This window comes from Meles meles, chromosome 15 (genome assembly GCF_922984935.1).
Source record: "Meles meles chromosome 15, mMelMel3.1 paternal haplotype, whole genome shotgun sequence".
In the NCBI taxonomy this organism is placed as follows: Eukaryota; Metazoa; Chordata; class Mammalia; order Carnivora; family Mustelidae; genus Meles; species Meles meles.
The window spans coordinates 7,782,354-7,806,247 of NC_060080.1; the positions used below are offsets into that span (position 1 = coordinate 7,782,354).

A 23,894-nucleotide genomic window follows, 5' to 3' on the forward strand; every position below is an offset into this window, starting at 1 on the left:
TACACAACGGTGACCCTTTAAGGGGCGTCCCCAGGTCCCGACTGAGTTTGTGGTCTCCCAAGGACCCCTCCTGATTTAGAGACTCTGCACCAGTTTGTAGAACCAACGTGTCTGAGACAGCTGTTGGCCTTTACAGGAATCAAAACAAGGCTACTACGGGCAAAATCAAAAGCAAGAAATTGTGAAAGTCCCATCAGTAGATAAAACAGTCTTCTGCCCGCTTTGGTTTTGCAGCTCTAAAGCTAACTCTTGGATCCCTCACCGAATACCGCTTCCTCTCCACAACTACTGTCCAATATTGTCCTTCAACAAGGCTTCCGTGCCTCCCGTGTTTAGAAGAGAACAGAAGATTTCCTTGGACGGGGAGTAAAGAATGACAGGAGGAAGGCGGGCCCTAGGGGCATTCGATGTGGGAGGGGTTCCGAGCTCAACTTTCCCGTTCGGAGACCGTGGGCGAGCCCTCTGAGCCCCCGCCTCTTCATATGCACCGTGCGGTGAACACGATTGCCACAACAGCATGAAGTCACCCAGCTGGGGGTTAATACCAAGGTCCAGAGGGCCACGTCCCTTCCCCTGTCCAGCCAGGCCGCATCTGTCCCCGTGCCCCACCCCCACGAGACCGGAGAGACAGACATCTGTGCCCCTATCTACTTCCCTCCTGCTTTGAAAATGCAGAATGGGGATATCGGGGAGTCCTGTCCCCTTCCCCAGTCCCCAGCCCTGGTCCTGGGAGGTGACAGCTCACCATGGCCCCTGGGCACCTCCTGCTCGTGCTTTCAAGTCAAAGGATTCAGGCATCTCACCGGGAGCAACAGAGGCAGACCCAGAACCCGGCCAACAGCTGGAGAACAGTGGCCAACCCACGGGTCTATAACCGAGCCGAAAGAGAGCCCATTCGCCTGACGTGCAGCAAGCCCACAGACCCGAGCCGGGCTCCTGCGGTGAGGACGGAGGGGCTGCGGATGGTACGGCCCCACGCGGGAGAACGGGAGCGAGCGCTCCCAAGTCCAGAGCCCCCGGATGGCTCCCAAGTGAGGGTTTTTAAAGGCGAAGCTTGGGGCAGGCGGTCTCCTGAGAAAGTGGGTGCCACTGACTGCAGGCCCAAGAGTCACGTGAGAGAACCTGCTGCTGCTTCACCTGGGTCCCCAGAGGCGAGCGCATCTCAAGGGGCTTGGGACAAATGTCTCTGTTCCTTTTTTTTTTTAATATTTTATTTATTTATTTGACAGAGACACAGCGAGAGAGGGAACACAAGCAGGGAGAGTGGGAGAGGGAGAAGCAGGCTTCCTGCCGAGCGGAGAGCCCGATGCAGGGCTCAATCCCAGGATCCTGGGATCATGACCTGAGCTGAAGGCAGACGTTTAACAACTGAGCCACCCAGGCACCCCTCTGTTCCTTTTTTCAATGCTTTATTTAAATTGAATTTAGTTAACATATACTGCATTACTAGTTTCAGGGGCAGAATTTAATGATTCATGACTCGCATAAAGAGTGCTCATTCCATCTCGTGCCTTCCCTAATGCCCGTCCCCCAGTGACCAGTCCCCCTACCTCCCCTCCAGCAACCCTCAATCTGTTCCTTGTAATTAAGAGTCTCTCATGGTTTGCCTCCCTCTCTGTTTTCATCTTTTTCTTTCCCTTCCCTTACTATGTTCATCTGTTTTGCTTCTTCAATTCCACATATGAGTGAGATCATATGATAATTGTCTTTCTCTGACTTATTTCACTCAGCGCGATACCCTCTGGTCCCATCCGTGTTGTCGCAAATGGCAAGATTTCATTCCTTTTGATGGCTGAGTAATATTCCTCTCTCTCTGTGTGTGTGTGTGTGTGTGTGTGTGTGCGTGTGTGCGCGCGCACACGCACGCGTGCATCACGTTTTCCTTATCCCCTCATCTGTCGATGGACAACCGGGCTCTCTCCGTAGTTTGGTTATTGCGGACACGGCTGCCATAAACATTGGGGCGCGTGTCTTTATTCTTTATGTTGGGGATTTCATTACGTACTTCTGGTGACTGTGTCCTTACAGCTGATTAATGACTTGTCCTACAGGTTCCTGTGAAGAAGAAGCAGGTGTCCCTGTCTTTTAAGCCTGGCCCTGCGTGTTCCCTGCTGGTCCGGCTGCACCCAGGGATAATACAATCTGACGAGACGGGCGCCAGCTTCGGAGGGCCAGGCCTGTGCTCCTCTGACTCTGAGTTCCCACCCCCTCTAAACTCTCTGGACTTAGTTTCCTCATCTGTAAAACAGAGAAAATAAGACTCATCTGTATGACTCAGGTTCCCTAAAAAAAAAAAAAAAAAAAGAATGGACCAATGCAGATATGCAGAGTTGGACAGGCAGGCGGATGGACAGACAGAGACAGACAGACCTGTTACGAGGAGTTGGCCCAAGGATCAGAGGCTGACAAGTCCCCGGAAGCACAGATGGAACCAGAGACCCATCAGAGCCGACAGCGTAAGCGCTAGTCTGGCAGGCTCAGACCCAAGAAAAGCTGGTCTCCCAGCTTAAGGCCAAAGGCGAGAAGAGACCAACGTCCCAGCAGGGCACTCAGGCGGGAGGAGCTCTTTTCACTCGGACTTGTTCTACACAGGTCTTCCAGGAACCGGACGAGGCGCCCGAAAGGGCGATCTGCTCTACTCAGGCTACAGATTCCCGTGAACTTGCTCTTGGGAGACAAGCTGCTGGGGGTCACTGGACTTTGCAGGACTTGAGTCCTTGGGCACACCCACATTCTAGACCCGATTCTCCCTGGAAGAACCTACCGAGCCCGCACACGCCCAGCACAGACGGGCACGGAGCTGGAGGGCGCTCGTGACCGCCTTCCCAGCCGGCTCTCACCAGCAGGGCCAGGTCGGGCGCGGGGCAGACAGGGGAGGGGGCTCGCCCACAGTCACCCAGGGGTGGGGCTGGAGCTGGGACGGAGGTCTGCCCGACACAAATCTACGCCCTGTACCCGGCTGGGTGCTCTCCTCCCCTCCCCCAGCCGGCCCAGCTGCCCCCCACTCCAGCCCGGCCCCCGGCCTCACCTGGGCGACCACCGCCACACAGGCAGCTAGAGGAGCTCGGGGGAGCCCGGAGCAGGGGTGAGGTCTGCCAGACCAGTCCCCCGGGGGGAGCAGACCTGCGGGGGTCAGCAGGGGTGGGCAAACCATGGGGGCTCGGGAAGCCAAGGGCAAGGTAGCCTGATCTGCTATGAGAGGGGACTGTATCGCCTTGATTTGCGAACAGCTCCTGTTCTCATAATTACCGACCCTACGAACCACTGAAACCCCAGTGCCTGGGCTGATGGGATCACCACTGCTCCAGGTCCCCACAGGCGGCTTCCGGCTACAAATCACCCTGTAAGTACTGGTTCGGTTCTTAAAGACCCAGATCCTTTCATCCCACCTGGTAAACAGCTGCTCCCCAACCCGCCCCCCCCCCAACTTCCCGCCTCTCACTCCTGCACTCCTGAGTGGCAGCAGGTGGCCTCCAGTCCCTCCTGGCTGGCTGGTGCCTGGGCCCTACCTGTCACTAACCATTTTGGGGTATTACCCCCCGCCCAGAGCCACTGCTAACTGAGGGCTCTTTGTCAAGCCCTGGTTACCCCCAGGCCCATAGCTGAATTCCTTCATGGACACTTCTGGGTGTCACACTCAGAACTCCTCAAACCTTCAGGACGCCCGCCTTCCCTAAGGGCCCCCACCCCATGACAGGACGGGAGGGAATCCCAGAGTTTGGAGCTGAGGGAAGATGTATGGCTACAGGCTGCCCCCTGCTGCCCCAGATGTGCATCGCAATCACCGCCGTCCAACTCCTCTCACCTAAAAGGCATCCAACTGCCCAGCGGTGGGAAGTTCCAGAATAAAGAAAATAAAGATGATGGCCCCAGATTTTTTTCCAGTCTTAAAATGCCCCCAATTCCCAGGAACCCTGGCTCTTCAGAATATAAACCACTGAGTTTATGTGGGATGCTTTTCCACTGTAAATAATAATTTAGGCGGAGACCAGAAATGGCGGTCAGCAGGGGTCTGGTCCTGACACCCCATTTCCTGCCCACAGAACCAGTGGGAGACACGGTTTTCTGAGCGCCCCATCTCCGCACCAAACCCAGAGAGGATCAACCGTCCCTCACGAGGCCGTCACACTTCAGGGAGAAAAGCAAGCCCTGAAGTGCTCTACAATTATTTTTTTTAACACAATTATCTATCAGGGAATATTTAAATGATCTCCCAGAGCCTAGATGGATATGGAAAATGTGGAGCGCCTAGTTGCCGGAAACCATCAAGGATGCTCGCGGGGAAAACGAGGGCTAGCTAACTTAGCAGCGCGATCTCGCAAGAGCAAAGCAGCCGCTGAGACCACTACCCTCGGCGCAGCCCGCTGGCAGGACCGCCCTTCACCGGGCTCCGGCAACCTGCATGTCCGGAGGGTTCCCTCCCTTCCCCGGTAAGAGTGGCTCCCTCTGCCTAAACTGTGCTACAATATGGTTCGTGCTGAGGGCGGGCTTTCCTTCTGGGACTCTGGGATCTGGGGACGCGCTACACAGAGGTGCCTACATGACCCCCACCCCATGCCGCAAAAGCCCTGGGCACTGAGTCTCTGAAGAGCCTACTTGGTCAAGGCACCTGAGTGGCTCAGGTGGTTGAGCATCGGACTCTCGGGCAGCTCAGGTCATGAGCTCAGGACTCCTGGAATCGAGCCCTGCATGGGGCTCCATGCTCTGCAAGGAATCTGCTTGACATTCTCTCTCTCTCCCTCTGCCCCTCCCCCTGCCCAAGTGCTTGCTTTTGCTCTCTGTCTCTCAAATAAATGAATAAATCTTAAAAAGAAAGAAAGAAAGAAAGAACCTACCTGGTCGACAACCTTTCATACGTGTTGTCAAAACTCAGTGCCAGGGGAGCCCACGTGCCCTGTGTGAGCCCATGGGAGACAGTTCAGAAGCTTGTGCCTGGTTTCCTCCGGGCTTCCTCTCATATGCCTTTTCTCTTTCCTGATTTTGCAGCATTTCCTTTGGCCAAAATAATCAGGGCCACGAGCACTACCGCAGGCTGAGTCCTGGGAGTCCTCCTAGCCCATCGTCAAGCTGGGGGAGGTCTCAGCGACCCCGACACACAGCTCCTGGTTCTGGTGGGGACCAGCCCAGCCGGCACACTCGAGCCTGGCCGGAGAGGTGCTCTGGGCGCTGCACGTCGTGAAAATGTCCGCACCCTCCGATTGGGTCATCCCGTTCTAGGAACATGTCCTGTTGGCAACATTGCAGCCCACGGAGGCGCAGACATCCATCGGAACGACTGCCAAATCCGGCAACAGAGTGAATGCCCAAGAACAGGGAACTGGCTAAGTGAGTTGTGACACCAGTTCTAAGAAACTGATTAAAGGGAGACGTATAAAGATGATGAAGAAAGACATGAAAAGATGCTTCCGATGTTAAATTTTTCAAGGCTGAGTAAACTGACAGCAAAGAACGAACAAAAGTGACTGTTAAAGTGAAAATGGCTGGATGACAAGGGGTTTGCATTTCTCCACACATAAACTACCTTGAATGCTGCTGTTGTCATCATCTGCGAACTTTCTGGGGGCTCGGCAGGAGCAGCTGGAAAGGTGTGAGCGGTGGCCCTGAATCCTTCAGCTTTCACCACCTTTCATGAAGCCTTCAGGGCGTGCGCACGGGGGAAACAGAGTTAAGCCAGTTTTCATCTGGGAAAGAGAGACCTAGGGGAGAGGAAGGAAGCCTAAACTAAGCCGGCAAAGACTTTCCCCACCGCAGCCCCTACCCTCCCGGAGCCCCGCCTCTCCCTGCACCTCATCCGGTGACCCCCATTATTGCTTGCTCCCGTCTCTGCTCAGCGACGTCAATCCGGCTCCGCAGGCTCCCTGCGGGAACCTCCTCCTAGGCCCCTGCCCGCAGTGCGAGCTCCCGCCCAGGCCTAGCCCTCCGCGGGCCAACTCGGGAAGGGGCGGGTCTACAGGTAGTGGGCGTGGCTTCTCGGGCAAGCCCCACCCGCACCTGCCCCACAGGGCGGAGCCTCACTCCGCCAGTCAGAATCTCTCAGGTTGCTGCTACCTGGCCCAGTGGAGCCCGGCCTAGCCCGGCCTGCACACCAGAGCCCGGGCTGTAGAGTTCTAACAGAACCTACCTCAAGGTCCTTCTGGGATTGAGAGAAATCCATTAAAATATAGCTCCAGCAACCCCCAAATCGAGGGATTTTTGTCCTGTCCTGGAGGGTGGTGTATAAAGTTACATCACAAGGTGTGGGGTGAGGAAGGGGCACTGATTTGCTCAAGGACACCCAGCAAGCCACTGGCAGAGCTGGGACTAGAACCGAGTGCCCTGACTCCCTTGGGGGGGTCCCCCAGGCTGGGCTTAGGGAGACCCACCCAAGTGGATCTGGACACTTTTTGGCTCGGTGACCGAGGAAAGAGAATGTGTTCAAGCTGGACTGGCAGGTGAAGTCTTTCTCCCCGCAACATTTTATTTTGAAAAATTACAAACATATAGAAACGTTGAAAAAGGGTACAGTGAACACCCATATACCCGTGACCTAGATTGTACAATTAACATTTTGTTGTATTTGCTTTGTCACATTTCTGTCTGTCCCTCTACCATCTGTCAGTCTGAAATAGCTTCTGAATTAAAGACCAACCCACACAGAAATATTCAGCCTCTACATACACCAAGCCGTTGGTCATCCTGGATGTCCCTGCTGGCCTTTTTGGTCCTGTTCCTTGTCTCTGGAGCATGTGGCGAGGTATCTGAGCAATCCGCATGGCTGTTCCAGGCTGCTCCACGCCTCAGCCTGCCACTGAGCTTACAAGAAGCGTCCCATGCAGCAGGCACACACCGTCTGCACACACACTCATGCGACCTCTCCCAGAGTTTCGAGGTCAGAGCTGCCACTCCTCGGCAAGGTAGGGACGGGTCCTGGCTGTGCTGGGGGCCCAGCTGCTGAAGAGTTATTCAACCACCAGGGCAGCCTCCTTCTGGGCCCCCAGGCATTCACCCCATCCACCTTTACTGGGAAAACACCAGGATCGTAGAATGCCAGCCTGCCTGTCCCAGCTCTGGAGGAAGAACACAGGAGAGAGGAGAGACAGCCCCCACTGGCCCCACAGCCTCTGCTTTCGGACTGATGTCCCAGAAGGTCACAACACTCGCCCCCCCCCCAGGTGAGTGCTGGCAGCTGTCACCCCATCTCTGCTCCAGTCCTCTGCCTGAAGCCAGCATGGGCTTCCCCACCGCTGACCTGGGCCGTGGCAGTGGTACTCCCTGGCCTCTTGTTCTTTCCTGAGGGTTCTCGGTCTTTCCCTTGTGCACCAGCTGGGAGGGGTGCCTGAGGGCGCCAGCTGAGGCCAGCAGGAGGGGCCTGGAGCCACGGAGCAACTTGGGCCCCACTGGGTCAGAGCAGAGTCACAGCCAAAGGCTCCGAACATGAATCCCCACCCTCCAGTTCTCCTTTTTTCGTTCAGAGGATCTAAAGCCAAGGCCAAGCCTCAGGGTAACTGAGGGACCTTGGACAGGCACTTAATTTTACTGGCGAGGGCCTCCGTTCCCTCTTGGGTTGAATGGGGTTGGAAGTCTATGTCTCGGAGGCCCCTGCGGGTTCAGCCACATGAAGGATGGTCTTTGTAAACCCTCCAGGTTGATGCAGCTAGAGCAGGTATTAACTGCTGCGTCACTTATTTCCCCTCGCCCGCCCCTGCTAGGAACCCCTCCAGCAGGGAAGCGAGCGTTGCCCCGCCACCCCCCCCATCTCCCCACACCCCCACCACCCCACCCCCCCACCCCCCACGCCCCCCCACCCCCCCCACCCCCGCATCCCGGCATCGGCATCGGCTCTGGCTCTAGAGCTCACTCGAGGCCACAGTTGGAGGCCCGGCCCCAAACCCCGCATCCTGTCTGCTGAGGAGGCCGGGCAAGGGCTTTTCTTACCGCCCCGGGAAGCCTTTGGTCTCAAAGCCCAGAAGGCTTTGATCTCCCCCACCCCAGTGCTGCTTTGAGTTCTCCAGCCAGGGGGCCTGGGGTCCGAGCTGAAGGGCAGCTGAGCCGGGCCTGGCACAGACGCAGAAACTCTCTCCAGCTGCCCGCCCCCCGACCGGGGTTCAGATGTCAAACACACTTGGGAGCTGCCTGTCCCCTTGTCCCCTCGGCAACAGTCAACACAGGCAGACGCTGGGAACACAGCTCCGCTCAAGTGCCCTCCCTAGCCCGCATCAGCCACTCTGGGCTTGGGGTCTAGACGGCTAGTGAGGGGGACCCCTGCACAGACTTCCCCGGGGTTGCGGGGGGGTCCCAGGAGAGGTCCAAGCTCAGACCGGAGCCTCTCTCTCTCTCTCTCTCTCTCCCTCTAACTCTCCAGTCTCTATTTCTGTTTCTCTCTGTCTCTGGGTTACATACACACCTCCATGGGGAGCCGCCCTGCCCCGGGGTTCCCGAGAACCACGTCAGCTGGGTACCGGCTGCCCTTAACCAGACTGTCAGCCTTGGACTCCTCCATGGCCCGGAGTGGCCCTGTGGTGGGCAGGGGTCCTGCTGGCAGTCGCCAAGTCCCCCAGGCCCCAGGAGCAGAGCGGTTGGGCCTGGGGACTGACGGTGTGAGGCAGGATCAGCTGTGGAGAGAGCTCGTGGAGGCCGAGAGGAGAAGCCAACAGCGCTGGTGAGTGCCCTGCCTGACCCCGAGCCTAACTCAGGGTCTAGGAAGCTTCTGGAAGAAGAGAGATCCATGAGAAGGAGTAACCCAGCAAATGGGTGTTGATGGAAAAGGGCCCAGCTGGGGCCTTGAGGGTGGGAGGGAAGGTGGGCAAGAGCCGGATGACCTGCGTCCTTCACTCTGGGGTCCCACCTGCCTCTGGAAGAATCCCTCCCGGGCGGGCCAGGAAGTCACGGCCGCACTGGCGGGGGGGGCAGGGTGGCGAGGGGAGCACCCTGGCCCTCTGACCCAGGTGAACGACCTTCACGCGTTTGTTCAATCCAGACCTTTCTAGGATAGAGCCGCCCAGCAGGCTGCGGTGAGGGACGAGGCAGGCCCAGACCCAGTTCCTTGGAGCCTCCCTCAGGACAGGGCGGCCGAGAAGCAGGCAGAGAGAGGAGGACGGGCCGTGTGACAAGTGTCAGGGCGTGAGGGGAGGGTGGGTGCCTTCTTCTTACGGAGGCCTCTCTGAGGAGATGGTGTTGAGGCTGAGACCTTAGAAGAGGCTGAGAAGAGTTCAGCGTGATTAGGGCGCCCTGGGTGGCTCAGTAGGTTAAGCCGCTGCCTTCGGCTCGGGTCATGAACTCGGGGTCCTGGGATGGAGCCCCGCGTCGGGCTCTCTGCTCAGCGGGGAGCCTGCTTCTCCCTCTCTCTCTGCCTGCCTCTCTGCCTACCTGCAGTCTCTGTCTGTCAAATAAATAAATAAATAAAATCTTAAAAAAAAAAACAAAACTAAACAGAGACCATCCATGTGGCTGTGGCCGGCTGTGAGGGGACGGGAGCTCAAGATGAGGAGGAGTGGGAGCCCCTCACAGCCTGTAGACGGTCGTTTGTGTAAGTGTGGTGAGACCCCAGCAAGGGCTTTGAGGAAGAGCACGATGTGATCCACCAAAATCTGTGGAAAAAGTCAAGCCCTGTGTTTGTGGTAGGAGTGTGACGACTGCTGACGGGCAGGAGTGCGAATGTGTGCGGTGTGTGCACGGTGTGGGGGTACGTGGGGTGCAGGGGATGGGGCGTGTGTATATGTGTGGTTCATGTGTGCGTGAGTGTGTGTGGTGTGTACGCGCGTGTGTCTGGTGTGTATGATATGTGCATGGTGTGTGGGGGGGTGCGTGTGGTGTGTGTGGGTGTGTGTGTCTGGTGTGGTATGTGTGTGGTGTGTGTGGAGGTGTGTGTATGTGGGTTTGTGTGGTGGGTGTAGGGTCGTGTGTGTGTGTGTGTGTGTTTGGGGGGCAACCTGAGCAGACTTGGGGGGCTGTGAGTGCACAGGAGAACTGGGCGCAGAGCGGCTGTGGGCGCGGGGACGAGGGTCCGGGGACCCTGCCTCCAGCCTGGGTCATTGGCGGGCAGAGAAGCTCTGGGGTGAAGACGCGAGAGCTGGGTGGGGTGTGAAACGCCAAACCACATCCTGGTGGCCTCCCCGGAGGTGGCCGAGTGGCACCAGTCAGGAGCCGGGCGCTGGCCCCAGAGGACAGAACGCGGGGAGGCAGCCAGGCATTGAGGGGAAGGAGAAAGGAAGTGACCGCTAAGGGACAGGGGGTTTCTCTTTGCGGTGACAAAAAGAGTGGAGACGGTGCCTGACTCTGAGTGCACTGGGAACCACTGGACCAGACCCTCTGCGGGGGTGACCCTTACAACATGGGGATCTGCGCTCGATGGAGAAAGCACACGCAGAACGCTGGCGCGGCAGGCGTGACGAGCCCCCCCGGAAGGATGACACATGTCCCGAGCGATGAGGTCGCAGCACTCGGCCGGCAACAGTCACTTGCTGGACAGCGAGTAGCCAGGAGACCGAGAGAAGCTGCCAGAAAAGAAGGGGTCACAGACCCCAAGAGGAAAGAGTTTAGGGAAATCCAGAGCGGTGTTCCCAGCAGAAATATGGCACGAGCCACCTGCGGAATTTTCCATATTCTAGTCGCGGCCTTAAAAAAGGTAACAAGAAACTAGGGAGATCCATATTAAGGATGTATCTTGTCCAAAATATTACTTTTTGGCACCAAGTCTTTGAACTCAGGTCTATATCTGAAGTCTCAGGGCCCATGAGATGTGCCCCATAAACCCACCTCCTGGGGCTTTTCTAGACAGAGAAACTGAGGGCCCAAGACCACAGTGACCTCGCTCAGGGCCACACAGCCAGCAAAGCAGGCAGCAAGCAGAGCGAGGACAGGGGCAACGTTCCCGCCTCCTACCTCACTGGCTCTCGCTAAGTCTTCGTGTGGCTCTGAGGTTCCGTTAGTTCAAAACCAAAGCTCTTGGAACATGGCTACCACGTGACAAGACAGGGGTGATGGTGAGTGGAAGGGTCAGGACACCTGGGGGGGGATGGGAGGAGAGGAGGCGAGAGTCAACTGCGGGGGGGAAGCTGATGAGGGAACAGGAACCCCAGGAAGGGTCAGGTCGGGAGGTTCCCAGCGACTCAGGAGGGTAGCTTGAAGACAGGGAACTCGGTTCAAAGTCTGAGCATGGAACAATGAGGCAACTTGGGAAAGAACCAAAAACAACCTCTAGGAAAAAAAAAAATCTATAACATTGAAATACAAAACACAGCTGAAGTGAGCCTTCATAAACCCAGATTCATCACAATGACTCGGAAAGACAAGGAGGGGGAACACATGGAACCCTGGAAAACAGCAAGGAGATCCCACATACCTTCCAACAGAGCTCTCCAAGGGGAAGCTGGGAGAGATGAAATATCGGAGGAGAAAGCGTCTGAGAATTTTCTAGAACCGTAGAAGTGCATGCATGCGCGGACACTGGAGGGTGTCCTCCACAACAGGAAAGTAAACAAGGAAGAAAGGCCCGGGACCCCAAAAGCGGGGACCCCCGAGGAGAGGTCAGGACGGCAGGAGGGGGTCTTGGGCAGCAGCCTTCATGGGAGCAGGGCGACCAAGGTTCCCAGACAGCAGCTTCTAGACAACGAACTTGAACAAGACAGTAGATTACCTGTTGCATTTGTCTGTGTGGAAGATCATACAGGGAGGGGCTTTACAATCTTGTTGGAGAGTTTGGAATCAGTGATCTGTACACAGAAAACTAAGAAAACCAGGAAAAAATGTGATCATAAACTCTAGGAAAAAAACTCCAGGCTGTCCAAGGAAGGATCGGAGATACTATTGTCCTAGATAGCCGCTCGGCAAACAGTATCTAGAGAACCCCGAGGGTATGAACAACGCACACCGGTCCCGCCAAAATCTATGATGCAATCATTTTGGAAGAAATGAGGGAAGGGAAAAGGGGCAAGAAAGCTAAGTCAGCATCTCCCATAACTGAAAGTCCACGGATACGCTAACAGCTTCAAAAACTCAAGAAATGGCAATCTAGATTTATCATTCCAGAATACGACTATGGCAGACCCAAAGAAACAGCGAAAAGGCTGGAAACGTGACCGGAGGCTGTGGGGCTCGAGGGCTGGGAGGATCGGGGCAGAGAAGTCTGTTTTTATTTTAAGTCTTACAGAACTGTTCAGCTTCTTAAAAACAGTTTGAAATAAAAATGAAATTAGCAGCCCTGTCCCGGTCTCCGACACGCTGCCCACCTTCCTCTGTGGCGCACACTGCAAGGCTACCAAAAAAGTGAGGTTTTGGGGGGCACCTGGGTGGGTTAAGCCTCTGCCTTCAGCTCCGGTCATGATCTCAGGGTCCTGGGATCAAATCCCGCATCAGGCTCTCTGCTCAGCACAGAACCTTGCTTCCTCCTCCTCTCTCTGCCTACTTGTGATCTCTGTCTGTCAAATAAATTAAAAATTAGAAAAAAATTAGAAAAAAAGTGAGGTTTTTCTTGACAAAGTACTTAAGGGCTCCCGCTGGGCTCTGAAAACGCAGAGGGCTTGCACCCCTGCCTTCCCCATCACGGGCCACCACCTCTGGCCCCACACCTGTCACTCCGGGAATCGTCACTAATTATTGAAACCTTGGCTCGGTGTAGAGGCTCGGTGTAGAGCCCATGTGGTTGGCTTGAGGTGTTTGTTTCACTTGATTCTTTTCGTTTCCCGCATGACTTGATAAACGCGTCCATGGCACTGACTCATTCACCTGACACAGTGAAAGCCATTTGCGAAAAAATGTCGCAGAAAGATGTGACACGCCCCCCCCCCCCCCCCGTGTTTTCCTTTCCAGGGCTCAGTACTGGAGTTTCCTGAAAGACCACGACCCCTTGGTAAGGCCAACGGCGTTCCTGTCATGCAGACGTGCACGGGGGATGTGAGCCCATTCATCGAACGTTTACGGGGGACCTACTGTGTGCTGGGTGCTGGAATGGATAAAGACAAAAATATGTATACTGTCTTATTTCAAGAAACTCAGGGGCTGGGGGAAAGAAAATGCTTAGCGCGCGTTTAGCTATTAGATTCCCGCAGCGTTTCTAGATCTTACTAGATCTAGAAGCTGGGTGTCCGCTTCGGAAATGCTTGTCCCCATGAGGATGTCAGCGAGGCAGTGAGTGGAGCGTGTGTGGTGTTCCGTATGGGGATCAGCTTGGGTGCACGTACGTTGTAAAGGAATTCTCCTGCCTCTAATGTCACCGCTTCCGATCCGTCCTCCACGTTGCTACCAGGGTGATTTTCCTAAACCACAAAGCTGACCCTCTCCCTCCCCTGCTTAAAATCCTTCCATATATCTGCATTTTTCCAGGCGGCTCACAACACTTCGCATGATCTAACTGGCCTGCCTCCCCACGCTGACCTATACATTATTTTAACCCTCCCTTTGTGCGTGCTGTTCCCTTGCCTGAAATGCCCTTCCCGCCTTGTCAGTTAACCTTGTTCATCACTCACGGGCCTCCCTCCTTCTGGAAATCTCTCCTTCCCGAGCAGGTTCCCTCAGATCCTTCTGTTGGTTACTCAACAGCATATCCAATCGGCTCCTTTGAAAGAGCCTGTCACGTTTCAATGATCGACTTCACCAGGCTGTGGGCTCCCTGAGAGAAAGGAGAAAGCCAGCTTCCTCGCTGTCCCCCACCCACCAGCCATGCCCTTCCCCCCAGCACCTAATAAATATTTAGCACTCAGTTGATGCTAAATGACCAAATGTTGGATGAATGTGGCCCTAAGGATGGTCAAAGAACCAACCTGGAAAATGAGCAGTGGGCCAAGTGATCCGAGGCGGTGGCCACGCCTGCCAGCCTTAGGGGAGATTTAACTTCTGCCTTCCCAGCCTGCGGGCTCGCTGTCTGCCCTGGGATAGAAGGTGTCGTTCATGAGACCTGAAATCCCACACCGAGCTCCTGGGCTGGGCTCCCAGCCTACGGTCTCCCTGCCAAGGGCTGGGATTAGCAACCCGATCACTGACACCTGTATCATGCCCAAAGGTGTGGGGCCACCGTGGCCCGGAATTTCCCAGGGGAAAGCCAGGAGCCTGTTACTGCATTGGTCCTATAACCGCTGGTGGACCCAGGGTAGCCCTGAGTGACCCGGACCCCAGGTTGTTCTAGTTCAGGCACTGACACACTCAGTCCCCTTCCGGTCACGTGCGCGAACGTTCAGACCCCCAGCCTGGGAACAAACGCAAGTGCCATCCGTGGCGGGATGGGCAAATAACGTGGAACGTTCGCGCACGCAGCACAAGGGCGTGCGGTGAAGCAAGGACAAGGGAGCTGCGGCCACACGGAGGAACGTGCACGACCCTCGAACACACGTTCCTGAGAGACGGGAGCACCGTCTCACGAGATAAAGCTCAAAACCGGGAGTCCGAGATGCAGCCGGGGCTGCCTGGGGGGTGGGGACGGAGACAGGGGTCTGAGCAGGCGGGCCCGGGTCGCGTGGCACGTCCCGATCTGGGCGGCTGCACAGACTTGCTCACGGCGTGGGGGCTCGTGGAGCCGGACGGTTATGATTTGCGACCGTTTCTGGGCGTGTGTGACTTCAAGGAATTCTGCGTTCCCCGGGGGCCCAACAGGGATGGAGACAGCTGGCGGAGGCTGCCTCCAGAGGCCACCCGCTCCCGGCTCGCTTCCTTTCCCTGCTCAGGGCCGGCCCCGTGCACGCCTCTACCCTGCTCCGTGCGGCGTGTGACACCCTCTGTCTCCTCTCCTCAGGGCAACAGGAAGGAGCCCGTGCAGTTGCCGGAGCACGTGTCTCTCTTTTCCGACACAGTCCCCAACTCCGCCAGCCAGGTGGTGGGCAGCAGGCTGAACACGCCCCTGGGGCAAACCCTGGTCGGGATGGACTTCTTCTGTGTGGGCGGAGTCCGGAAGAAGAAGCTGGAAGCCGAGCTGCAGCCCGTGTAGGGGGAGGAGGTGGGTATAGGGGTGAGGCAGGGAGGCAGTTGTGGCCTGAGCGGCCCGTGGCCCCGGTCAGTGGCCCACGCATGTCAGCCAGCCTTTCCTCCCCTCCGCGCCCCGCACAACCTCTTCAAGGGCTCCGCTGGCCCGTTTTCAGTCCCGAGACTAGAAGGACTCCAGGAGCATGCCCGGACCCAGCTGGGCTGGGGTCTCCCTCGCGGGGCCCCTCAGAGGCAGCCCTGCCTTTGCAGTCACGAGCTGACTACCTGGGTTCAAATCCTGCCCCGGACTCAGCAGCTGTGTGATGTTGGGTGGCTTGTTGGAACCCTCTGTGCCTCTCTTCCGCACCCCCCTCCCTGCATAACATGGTGTATTTGCTTCCCATTGCTGCCATCGCAAATGGCCACACACTGAGGGTTTAAAAGAGCACACACCTTCTACCTTACAGCGCCGGAGCTCAGAAATCCAGACTGGGTCTCGCTGGATGGAAATCAAGGGGTGCGAGGCCTGTTTCTTCCTAGAGGCTAAAGCATCTGGTTCCCCGCCATTTCCAGCTTCCAGAGGGAGGCTGCCCGCACTCCTTGGCTCGTGGTTCCCTCATCCGTGGTTCCCTCATCTCCAAAAGCAGAATATAGCATCTCCAGTCTCCAGACCTCTCTCTCTCTGCCTCCCTCTCTCCATCTTTTACGATATCTAAGATAACCTCTCCATCTCACAGTTCTTAATTTAATCATGTTGGCAAAATCCCTTTTGCATGTAAAGGAACATATTCATAAGCCGGGGGAGGGGGCGGTTGGGGCATGGAGGACTTTGGCGGCCACTTTCTGCCTACCACATACAGGACTAATAAAAGTACTGATTCTAGAAGGTTGTCGTGGAGATAAAGTGGGTTAGCGTGTGTGACTGCTGAGAGCAGGGCCTGGGTCATGGTAACGACAGTGTGTTTGCAGAGGACGCCCCTCTCTCGGGAGCGAGGGTAGCCTCCCGGTGAGTGACACAGGGAAGATGTGGGTCCTCACACAGGAGCTGCTGGGAGGTCAGCCCTCGGATCAGCTTCATTCCCGTGTGATGGTCTGGGTGGTCAGGGGTGGGCCGGAGCCAAGCCAGGGGGAGCCCCCCTAACGGAGCCCGAGCTGAGGCCTTGCCGGCCACCCTGGGAACCTGTGACCTGGGCCCACTCCATGCGCTCTGTGCTCTGCAGAGGACCTGGAGGGGCCCAGGCCTGGGCTCAGCCACAGCAGGAAAGGGGAGCAGGGCGCCTGGGATCCAGATGGGCTCTTATTTCCGTTGGAGAGAGAGGGTGGAAGCAAGAGCTATTCTGGGAGCTCCCAGAGGGGAGGATAAGTCAAGGTTAAATGCAGATGTGGGGGTCGGAGCCCATGTAGACTGGAGAGAATCATCCAGAGCTTCTCTGCCCGTGCCCGGAGGGAGGGCAGGAGGCCGGGGACAGGTGTGGGTTCTGCCACCTCCGGACGACGCGGTTATCGAGCACAGACTCTGTACTCGGCCACTCGCTGGATGGTCTCTTGGAAGGGTTATTGCCATGATTTGAGAGATTTGGAATCTAAGCCAAAGACGTCGTTCAGTCTGGCCAGGATCCCACAGCCAGAGAAGAGCCAGATTCATGCCTGACTTTACCAAACCCAGTTCTCCTCTCCGGGCCTCAGTCTTCACCTCTGTACAATGGGGGCGGAGAGAATGAGTCCCAGGACATCACCTGCTCAGCGCACTGTCTGTGGGCGTACAAACAGGCCCTGAGGCTCAGTGGGCCGCCGTCACACCGAGTGACACACCACGCCACGTCTTGCTCAAGGGTCTGCATGGACTTGGCTCCAGGCTTCGGGTTGAGGCCAAGTCTGTCCATAGATCTCCCATTACCTTGGACCAATAGCTTCCTAGGGCACGTTCTCGTGGCACATCACCAGAGCCCAGGAGCCAACACAAGCCGTGCAGAGCTTTGCAAGCCCTCATCCGCTAGCCTGTTAGCGGCTGAACAGGTCACATGGCCACCCTGAGCCTCACGAGGGCAAGAAAGCACACCTCGCCCCTGCAGGAGCATCAGGAGGCAAACACGGGCTGGGTCATAAGCCCAGGTAAGAGGCAGAGGCTTTCTGTCTGATTGCACAAGGAGCTTTGGGCGACAATGTTCTGCAGGTGGCTTAAAGCAACACCCGGCCCAGGGCCCTGGGTCACAGAGCTGTGTGCGGATGGAGCCCTGGATTCTGCGGGTCCCAGACCGGGTTCTCCCCACACTTGGCCGAGCCCTGCTAGAGGCAGGCACCTGTCCCTGCTCCAGCCTGTGCCCAACCCCGCCGTGGGGCTGTGGGTCAGGGGCTCTCAGCCCGAGAGACAGAGGGCTCGTCTGTGGGAGCCCCAGCTTGGGGGCTCAGGGAGGAAGTCCTCCTGCAGGAGTCGTCACGAGCTGGTCCCTGAGAAACAGTCAGGCAGGTGGGAAGGGGAGGGGTTTCTGCTCGAAGGGGCAGACACTGCCAGGAAGGGCTCCAAGGCAGGGGAGCACCCAGGAGGCGAGCCCTGAGCAGAGCGCCCCCCGGAAGAGCTGCCTTCTACACTCCGCATCTGCCCTGCACGTGGCGTCATCACGGGACACCCCTCCTCACTACCAGCCGGCCACCCCTGCCCTTCCCTGCCGCGTCTGCCTTCTTCTCCAGAGGACGTCTGCTTCTACTCCCCCACATCCTGGCCACGTCACCTGCCAGGAGCCAAGGACACCAAGGACACCGGGGCGAAGGGGTGTCTGTGTCATGCCTCATTAGGACCCAAACAAAGGAGGCTGGCTGGGAGGTGAGCGCCAAGCCTTTGTGTCGGCGCCAGCAAAGGCCAAGTGGGGCATTAGAAACAAGGAGATGAGGCATCTTCCTGCCCAGGGCTGGGAAGAGCTGGAAGTAGGGGCTAACCCAGCCAGAGAGGGGCGGAAGGATTCTTTCTTTGCCTTTTACAACTGCTTCTCTGACCTCCCCTGCCTTACTCTTCTGTGCCAAACCAGCATGGCTGCTTTCTCTCTCTCTCTCTCTCTCTCTCTCTCTCTCTCTCTCACACACACACACACACACCACTGTCCAGGGAACATACGAGGTGAGCTCAGAGTTTCTTCCTATGCCCGTAAGTGAGAAAGTGTTCAAACGGATGAGGGTCCTCAAAGCGATGGTGTCAGAACCAGCTTGAAGGGGTTCCCACGGCGAAATCTGGGGCAAGGAGAGCAGTAAAGTGATGCCCCTTCCTGACTTCACCTGTGGCAACACACCCCTGACAGCTTCTGAGCAAAGCCAGTGCCCCTAAATCCCACCAAACAATAAGAATAAATAATAACAATAATAATGATAATCATAACACTATGAGTCCATATCAAAAAGTTTTAAAATGTTTAAGTAGAGGAAGAAAAGCTCTTCTCTACTAAAAAATGTAGCAAAAACGAAAAAAACAGAAAATCACCATTTTATCACTATCACTGATTTGGGTAAGAATCAGTAAAAGACACTAAAAGCACTATGGGAAAGATTCTTAGGAAGTGATAAATGATGAAGTCTGAGAGACTCCCCTTAACCACATTATTAAACTTAACCTCACCAGCCAGAGGAGAGCAGACAACAGGTGCGTCCTGATGGGACCCGCTGGGGAGAGGCGCCCACCCCGAGAGCACTCCCGCCGCCCCACATGAACTGAGCGCCCCGTCGGGCACCCCCCGAGGGAGGGGCTCTCTGCCTAACCGCTGGCCTTGACTCTTCGCAACGTCAATATCCTGAGAGACACAGGACACTGAGGTTGGGATCCACATTAAAGGCGGTACAGAAAATAGTCAGGACCAGCTCCCACGACAAAGCAAAAGCGGCCCTAGAGGACACCGTGCAGACTAGAGGTCGGATGATAGGCACTAAATAGTAGACAATAGCTTTGTACCAACGTTCAATCTGCACAGCGCGACCATTCCAGCAAGATGATGAAGGAGAATGCCCCGTTCTTAGGAGAGGGCAGTGGTTGGGGTGAAGGGTCATCACGTCTAAGACTCACTTGCACTGTAGAACCCCCATCCTGGCCAAGTCTCCCCTCCCCATCAAGGGTACAAAGGACCCAAAAGTCAGCCCCCTGGTCAGATGAGCCAACATGCTATGGGATGTCCCCGCTGGGACATGGGGGCTGGGATTCCCCATCTTCCTCCGCAGCCCATACCGGACTCCTCCTAGGGTAACCCACTCCCCACAGCTTTAGGAGCAAAGCCAGTACCCACAAACCCCAAAAACACTTGGCTAGTTTGCACTCAGTAAGGAACCACCATTTATTACGCGCCTACTGGGTGCCTCTCAGAACGTTCATGAGATGGGTATGATTAACCCCATTTTAAGATGAAGAAACCGAGGCCAGGGAAGTTGAGAGCTTGCCCATCTCACGCAGCCTGTAAGGGCCGTGCTGGGAAGACAGCAGAGGTTTGCAAGACCCTGGAGCCCCATGCCACATCAGCCACATCCAGGGCCTCATGCAAAGCAGCCAGTGCAGGGAGAGGCTCAGAGTCAGGTAGAAATCCTCCTCCTCCAGTCCCGCCTCCCCTGGCGGAGGCCCAGAGCAGGCAGCTTCTGTCTCTGGCCTTTGTTCGGACAGCTCTGTCTTACAGAGGTCCCGCAGGCAGGGGGCACTCCCAGAAGAGGAGGGACAGGCGGGAGCCTCTGCCTTCTGTCACTGTTCCCGTGGACGCAGGATGAAGAGAGGGGGAGGAGGGAATCCCAGCCACTGGGCAGGGCCAGGAACTGCTTCCACCATGGAACCACCGCGAAACGGAAACGGTCTTGCTTCGGCAGGTGAGGGGAACGCCGTGATGGGAGCGAAGCACCTGGCAGGCGGCAGGCGCTCCCCTTCTAGATGCTTCTTCAGTTGTCACTGCGACTGTTGACAAGTCTGTGGTGTTTGTAAGAAGACTCTTTACTTCCCTATTTCACTTCCTGCAGGCAGTACCCGCCCGCTGCGGAACAACCGAACCAGAGGCCGGGGCATGCCCACCGCACTGGCGAAGGCAGGAGCAGCGGGCACGCAAATCGTGTTATCTGACAATGAGCAGACTTCACCGAAGCCACGGGGCACATTGAGTCCACCGTGGAGAACCCCTGAAATGATGCCTCCACACACCTGAGACTCGCCCCAAACCCAGGGAGAGCCGGAGTGCTCCCCCTTAGTGCTCCCGAGGGCCACCTCCTCTTCCGGGCGCATCCCGTTCCCTGCCTGATGCCCCCACACTCGGGCCCTCTACCTCTCCATCCTCAGTCGCTCACGGGACAGAACCCAAACCCAAAACTACAGGTCCACGGCCAAGTCCAGTGGAGTCCTCGTGTTCAGAGCAGCAGAGGGCTTCGGAAGAGTCGGGGAGCAGGACGTGGAGGTCAGGGAGTGCTCCTCGCCCTGAGACGGTCACAGACACAGCCACAGCCCCACAATCTGTCTGAGTGACAGAGCCCTCAGAGGCCTAAGCGTCCTGAGACGGGAAACCCCTGGGCTGAGCCGCACAGACTTCAACAAAATCTCCCACTCGCCCTGCGGGGGCCTCAGCCGTCAGCCTCCAGCTCGGACACCCAGACACATCAGAGAGCAGCAGCTGAGACGAGATTTGCCCTGCAGAATTCCCGCCACCCAGCAAGGCATCATAAACAGAAATCGTGTCTTCTGCCCAGAGCGCCCCAGAGCGTGGGAACACTGTCACGGTGCCACATGCCAAGGGCGTGGTCACGTGAGGCCCCTTGCGGTGACAGCGGCCCAACAATGAACAACGAAGCCCGGGGTCCCAGGCGCAGCGCAGTCCGCCTTCTCACGTGACCGATTCCCGCCAAGCAGGAGCACCCCCAGGAGGCTCAGAGGGCAGAAGGCACCACCCCAGGATGCTTCTAGAAGTACAGAGACGTAGAAATGCGGGTCCTTCCGGAACAGCTGGCCCTTGAAGCCTAGTGGCAGACCCCAGCCTCAAGAGCACTGGACAGCCACGGGGGCAGCTTCCTGTGGTCGTGGACATGCCCCCTCCCAGGGCAATTCTTCAGGGAGCCTTCTGTTCCCTTCCAGACTCTTCCTCGTATCTGCTTCTTCGTCCTTACACTGGGCAGTCATAACGAAGCTAACTACAGAGGACGATTGTGTGGTCTGTCCTTGGACCTTCACGGACACATTCTTCTTGGTGGAGAACGTCCAGACCCCTCAAAGTTCCAGAACATTCTGTGGTCTCCTGGGACCCTGTCCGGGAGCCTCGCCCGGCCTCATTTTGAATTTACCATAGCGAGCAACCTCACAAGCATGCAGTTCTGTGACACAAAGGAAAGTTATGTTGACCTTTCTGTTCCCAAAGGCTGTGGGGGTAGTGAGTGTGGCCTGCTAAGGAGACCCCTTGAATTTGGAAGACGAATCAACAGGATCTTCAGGGCAGGTAACAGTAAAGAAGACGCTCCTACACTTGCCGCTTCGAAGATTAGCTGCATTTTTTATTTTTTATTTTTTTTATTTTTTATTTTTTTAGATTTTATTTATTTATTTGAGAGGGAGAGAGGCAGGCAGAGAGAGAGAGAGAGACGAGGAAGCAGGCTCCCTGCCAAGCAGAGAGCCCAATGCGGGGCTCGATCCCAGGACCCTGGGATCATGACCTGAGCTGAAGGCAGAGGCTTTAACCCACTGAGCCACCCAGGCGCCCCAATTAGCTGCATTTTTTTAAAGAAAAAGCCCCGAAATCAATACAGCTTTTGTTGCATCTTTAAAATACCACAAATAAGTCTGAAAAAAAATCATCCGGCATCTTGCTGTTTCTACCGCTGGACAATTTAGGTCTTATTCATCAGCCTGCTGATTTGTTCCTTTTTCAGAAACATAGATAGCACCCCCCAAATTTTCTGATATCCTTGTTTTTCACGGTTGTGGCTTGCTGAATCAAAGCAGCTGAGTTTGATACAAGTTCAACGTCATTTCCTTCAAACATTAACTCATCATTCTGGGCTTGAGATACAGAACAGAACACACGTGGCCTCATCCAAACCCTGGTGATATATTTTCACCCAAGAAATTTCAGATTTCGGCAAGAGAGCCATTCTCCTGGGTAACGATGTTGACGGGGAAGGGAGCACACACACACCTCATCTTGTAACCGGAAGCCCAGTATAGCGCCCTTGACCATGTTTTGTGCACTATGTGTAGTGCAGACAATAGCCATTCTTTTCTATTTTCCACCATTTGTCAACTCAGAGCCACTTCTTTTCCTTTCCAAGAGACTGAGTTCTGCACGGATGTGGTTGAAGTCTTTCCAGAAGGTTCCTCCGGGGCCCTTCAGAGCCACGTCAACATTTTCTGGAATGTCGACAGTCTGATTGCTGAGAATGGTCTTCGTTCTCTTGGTAGATGTAGCAAAGAGCCGATGAGCTGCATTTGAAATTGATGTCAGGGAACGGCACTTTAACCTTGCTGCGGTCCATTATGCACGAAGCAAATGTTTGGCCAAGATAATCAGTGTTCACGAAGGTGTCCCACAGGGAGCGCCATCATCCTCTTTAGCTTCTGCAGCCGGTGCCTCTCAAGCTGGTGTGCCTTCAAGTCTGGGGGTTTTGTTAAAAGGAAGGTTTTGGATCAGCATGGTATGTGTGATCTATATTACATATGCAGTGCATTCGGATAGATGCAGCGAAGTATGAATATGTATATTATGGACTAAATTATGTCCCCCGGCCCCAAATTCACGTGTGAAATTACCAATCCCAATGGGACTGTATTTGGAGATAACTGAGGTCGTAAGCGTGGCGCCCTAGTCCCATGGGACCGGTGTCCTTCTAAGAACAGAGAGAGAGAGAGATGCCAGGGGTGTGTATACTCAGCGAAAAGACCACGTGAGGACACAGGGAGAAGACAGTGGGGGAGAGGGGTCTCACCAGGAGCCAAACTCGGCAGCACCTTCCTTTGCCAGCTTCCAGAAGTATGGGAAAATAAACTTCTGTTGTTAATGCTCTCCAGTCTGTGGCGTTTTGTAAGCAGCCCAAGCAGGTTAACACACCACACACGCACGCGCACAGGCACGCACCCCAGCTCTGTCTCCTAAGAGGGCAGATGACGCTGACACCGCAAAAGTACTTTGTCTTTGTTTCTAAACCCCACAGTCTGTTTATTAACAGGGCGTCAGGCTCCTTAGAAAAGTGGCTGGTTCGCAGGGGAGCCCAGGAGCCCTAGTAAGAAGGCAGGCAGAGAATTGCCTGAGAATTGCCATGGCTGGTGGTGCCAATCCGGGAGAGCCAACATTCCCATGCGTACTGGGAAGCCTTTGCTCTACCCATTCCGCAGAGCAGAAAACTGAGGCACCAGGAGGTTGGACAAATGACCCAGAGTCACGCAGAGCTACAGCCAAGCCACCCCAGCACCGGGCTCCCAGGGAGCGTGATTGCCCCACGCAGCAAGGGCACGGTGCCTGGGGAACAGAGACAGACTCCAGCTGGGCTGGCTGGGGGACAGGAGGCAAGCTGCCTGACCCTTCTGGAGCACAGAATCCTTCCCTTAAAGCCAGAGGAACAGGCACCCCGTGCCTATCTTCTCTTTGGTTTTAAAACTTCATTGTAGAACAGTGATCCCGCCACATGCCCATCATCAACGCCAAGAACGATCAACTCACGGCTCATGTTGTTCCTACTATCTCCTCACCCTTCCACCCAGGCCCCCAATATTTGGAAACAAATTCCAGACATAATATATTTCATTTCTAAGGATTTCAGAATCTCTAGAAGATGACGATTAAACATGCACACTCCTTATTTTCCTCTTGAAAGTTTCCTTCTGGACATCTAGTTCCCCTTTAGCTTGGGAAGGAGGAACCGACACTTCTGGTTTTTTCCAGCGGAAGGTTCTGACGGCCAGGTCGGGGGCTGGGGGCGCGGGGAGGAACATGGGGCCAGACGGGAGGAAAGCCTGAAGCCTGAGCATCACGGCCCAGAACCAGCCACCGCGAATTCTAGCATTGCATTTGTGTGATTTGTTTTTTCCTGCTTCAGAACCT

At 55.9% G+C, this 23,894-nt stretch overlaps 1 protein-coding gene across 1 annotated transcript; it reads left to right on the forward strand.

The window, feature by feature from the left end:
- Positions 1-8,177: 8,177 nt before the first annotated feature.
- On the forward strand, positions 8,178-15,605 carry C15H2orf50 (chromosome 15 C2orf50 homolog). Its single transcript, XM_045979726.1, has 4 exons — positions 8,178-8,638; positions 12,787-12,826; positions 14,702-14,902; positions 15,336-15,605. Exons 1-3 carry the CDS (start codon positions 8,388-8,390, stop codon positions 14,891-14,893), a joined length of 483 nt encoding a protein of 160 aa, XP_045835682.1. The 5' UTR covers positions 8,178-8,387; the 3' UTR covers positions 14,894-14,902; positions 15,336-15,605.
- The last annotated feature ends 8,289 nt before the right edge of the window (positions 15,606-23,894 follow it).

Excerpts from the sequence above, each read along its gene's own strand:
- C15H2orf50 (XM_045979726.1), top strand. The coding sequence starts at position 8,388 with ATGGGGAGCCGCCCTGCCCCGGGGTTCCCGAGAACCACGTCAGCTGGG. Across the intron at positions 8,639-12,786 it reads AGGAGAAGCCAACAGCGCTG|GGCTCAGTACTGGAGTTTCC; the intron begins GTGAGTGCCCTG and ends TTTCCTTTCCAG. Across the intron at positions 12,827-14,701 it reads TGAAAGACCACGACCCCTTG|GGCAACAGGAAGGAGCCCGT; the intron begins GTAAGGCCAACG and ends TCCTCTCCTCAG.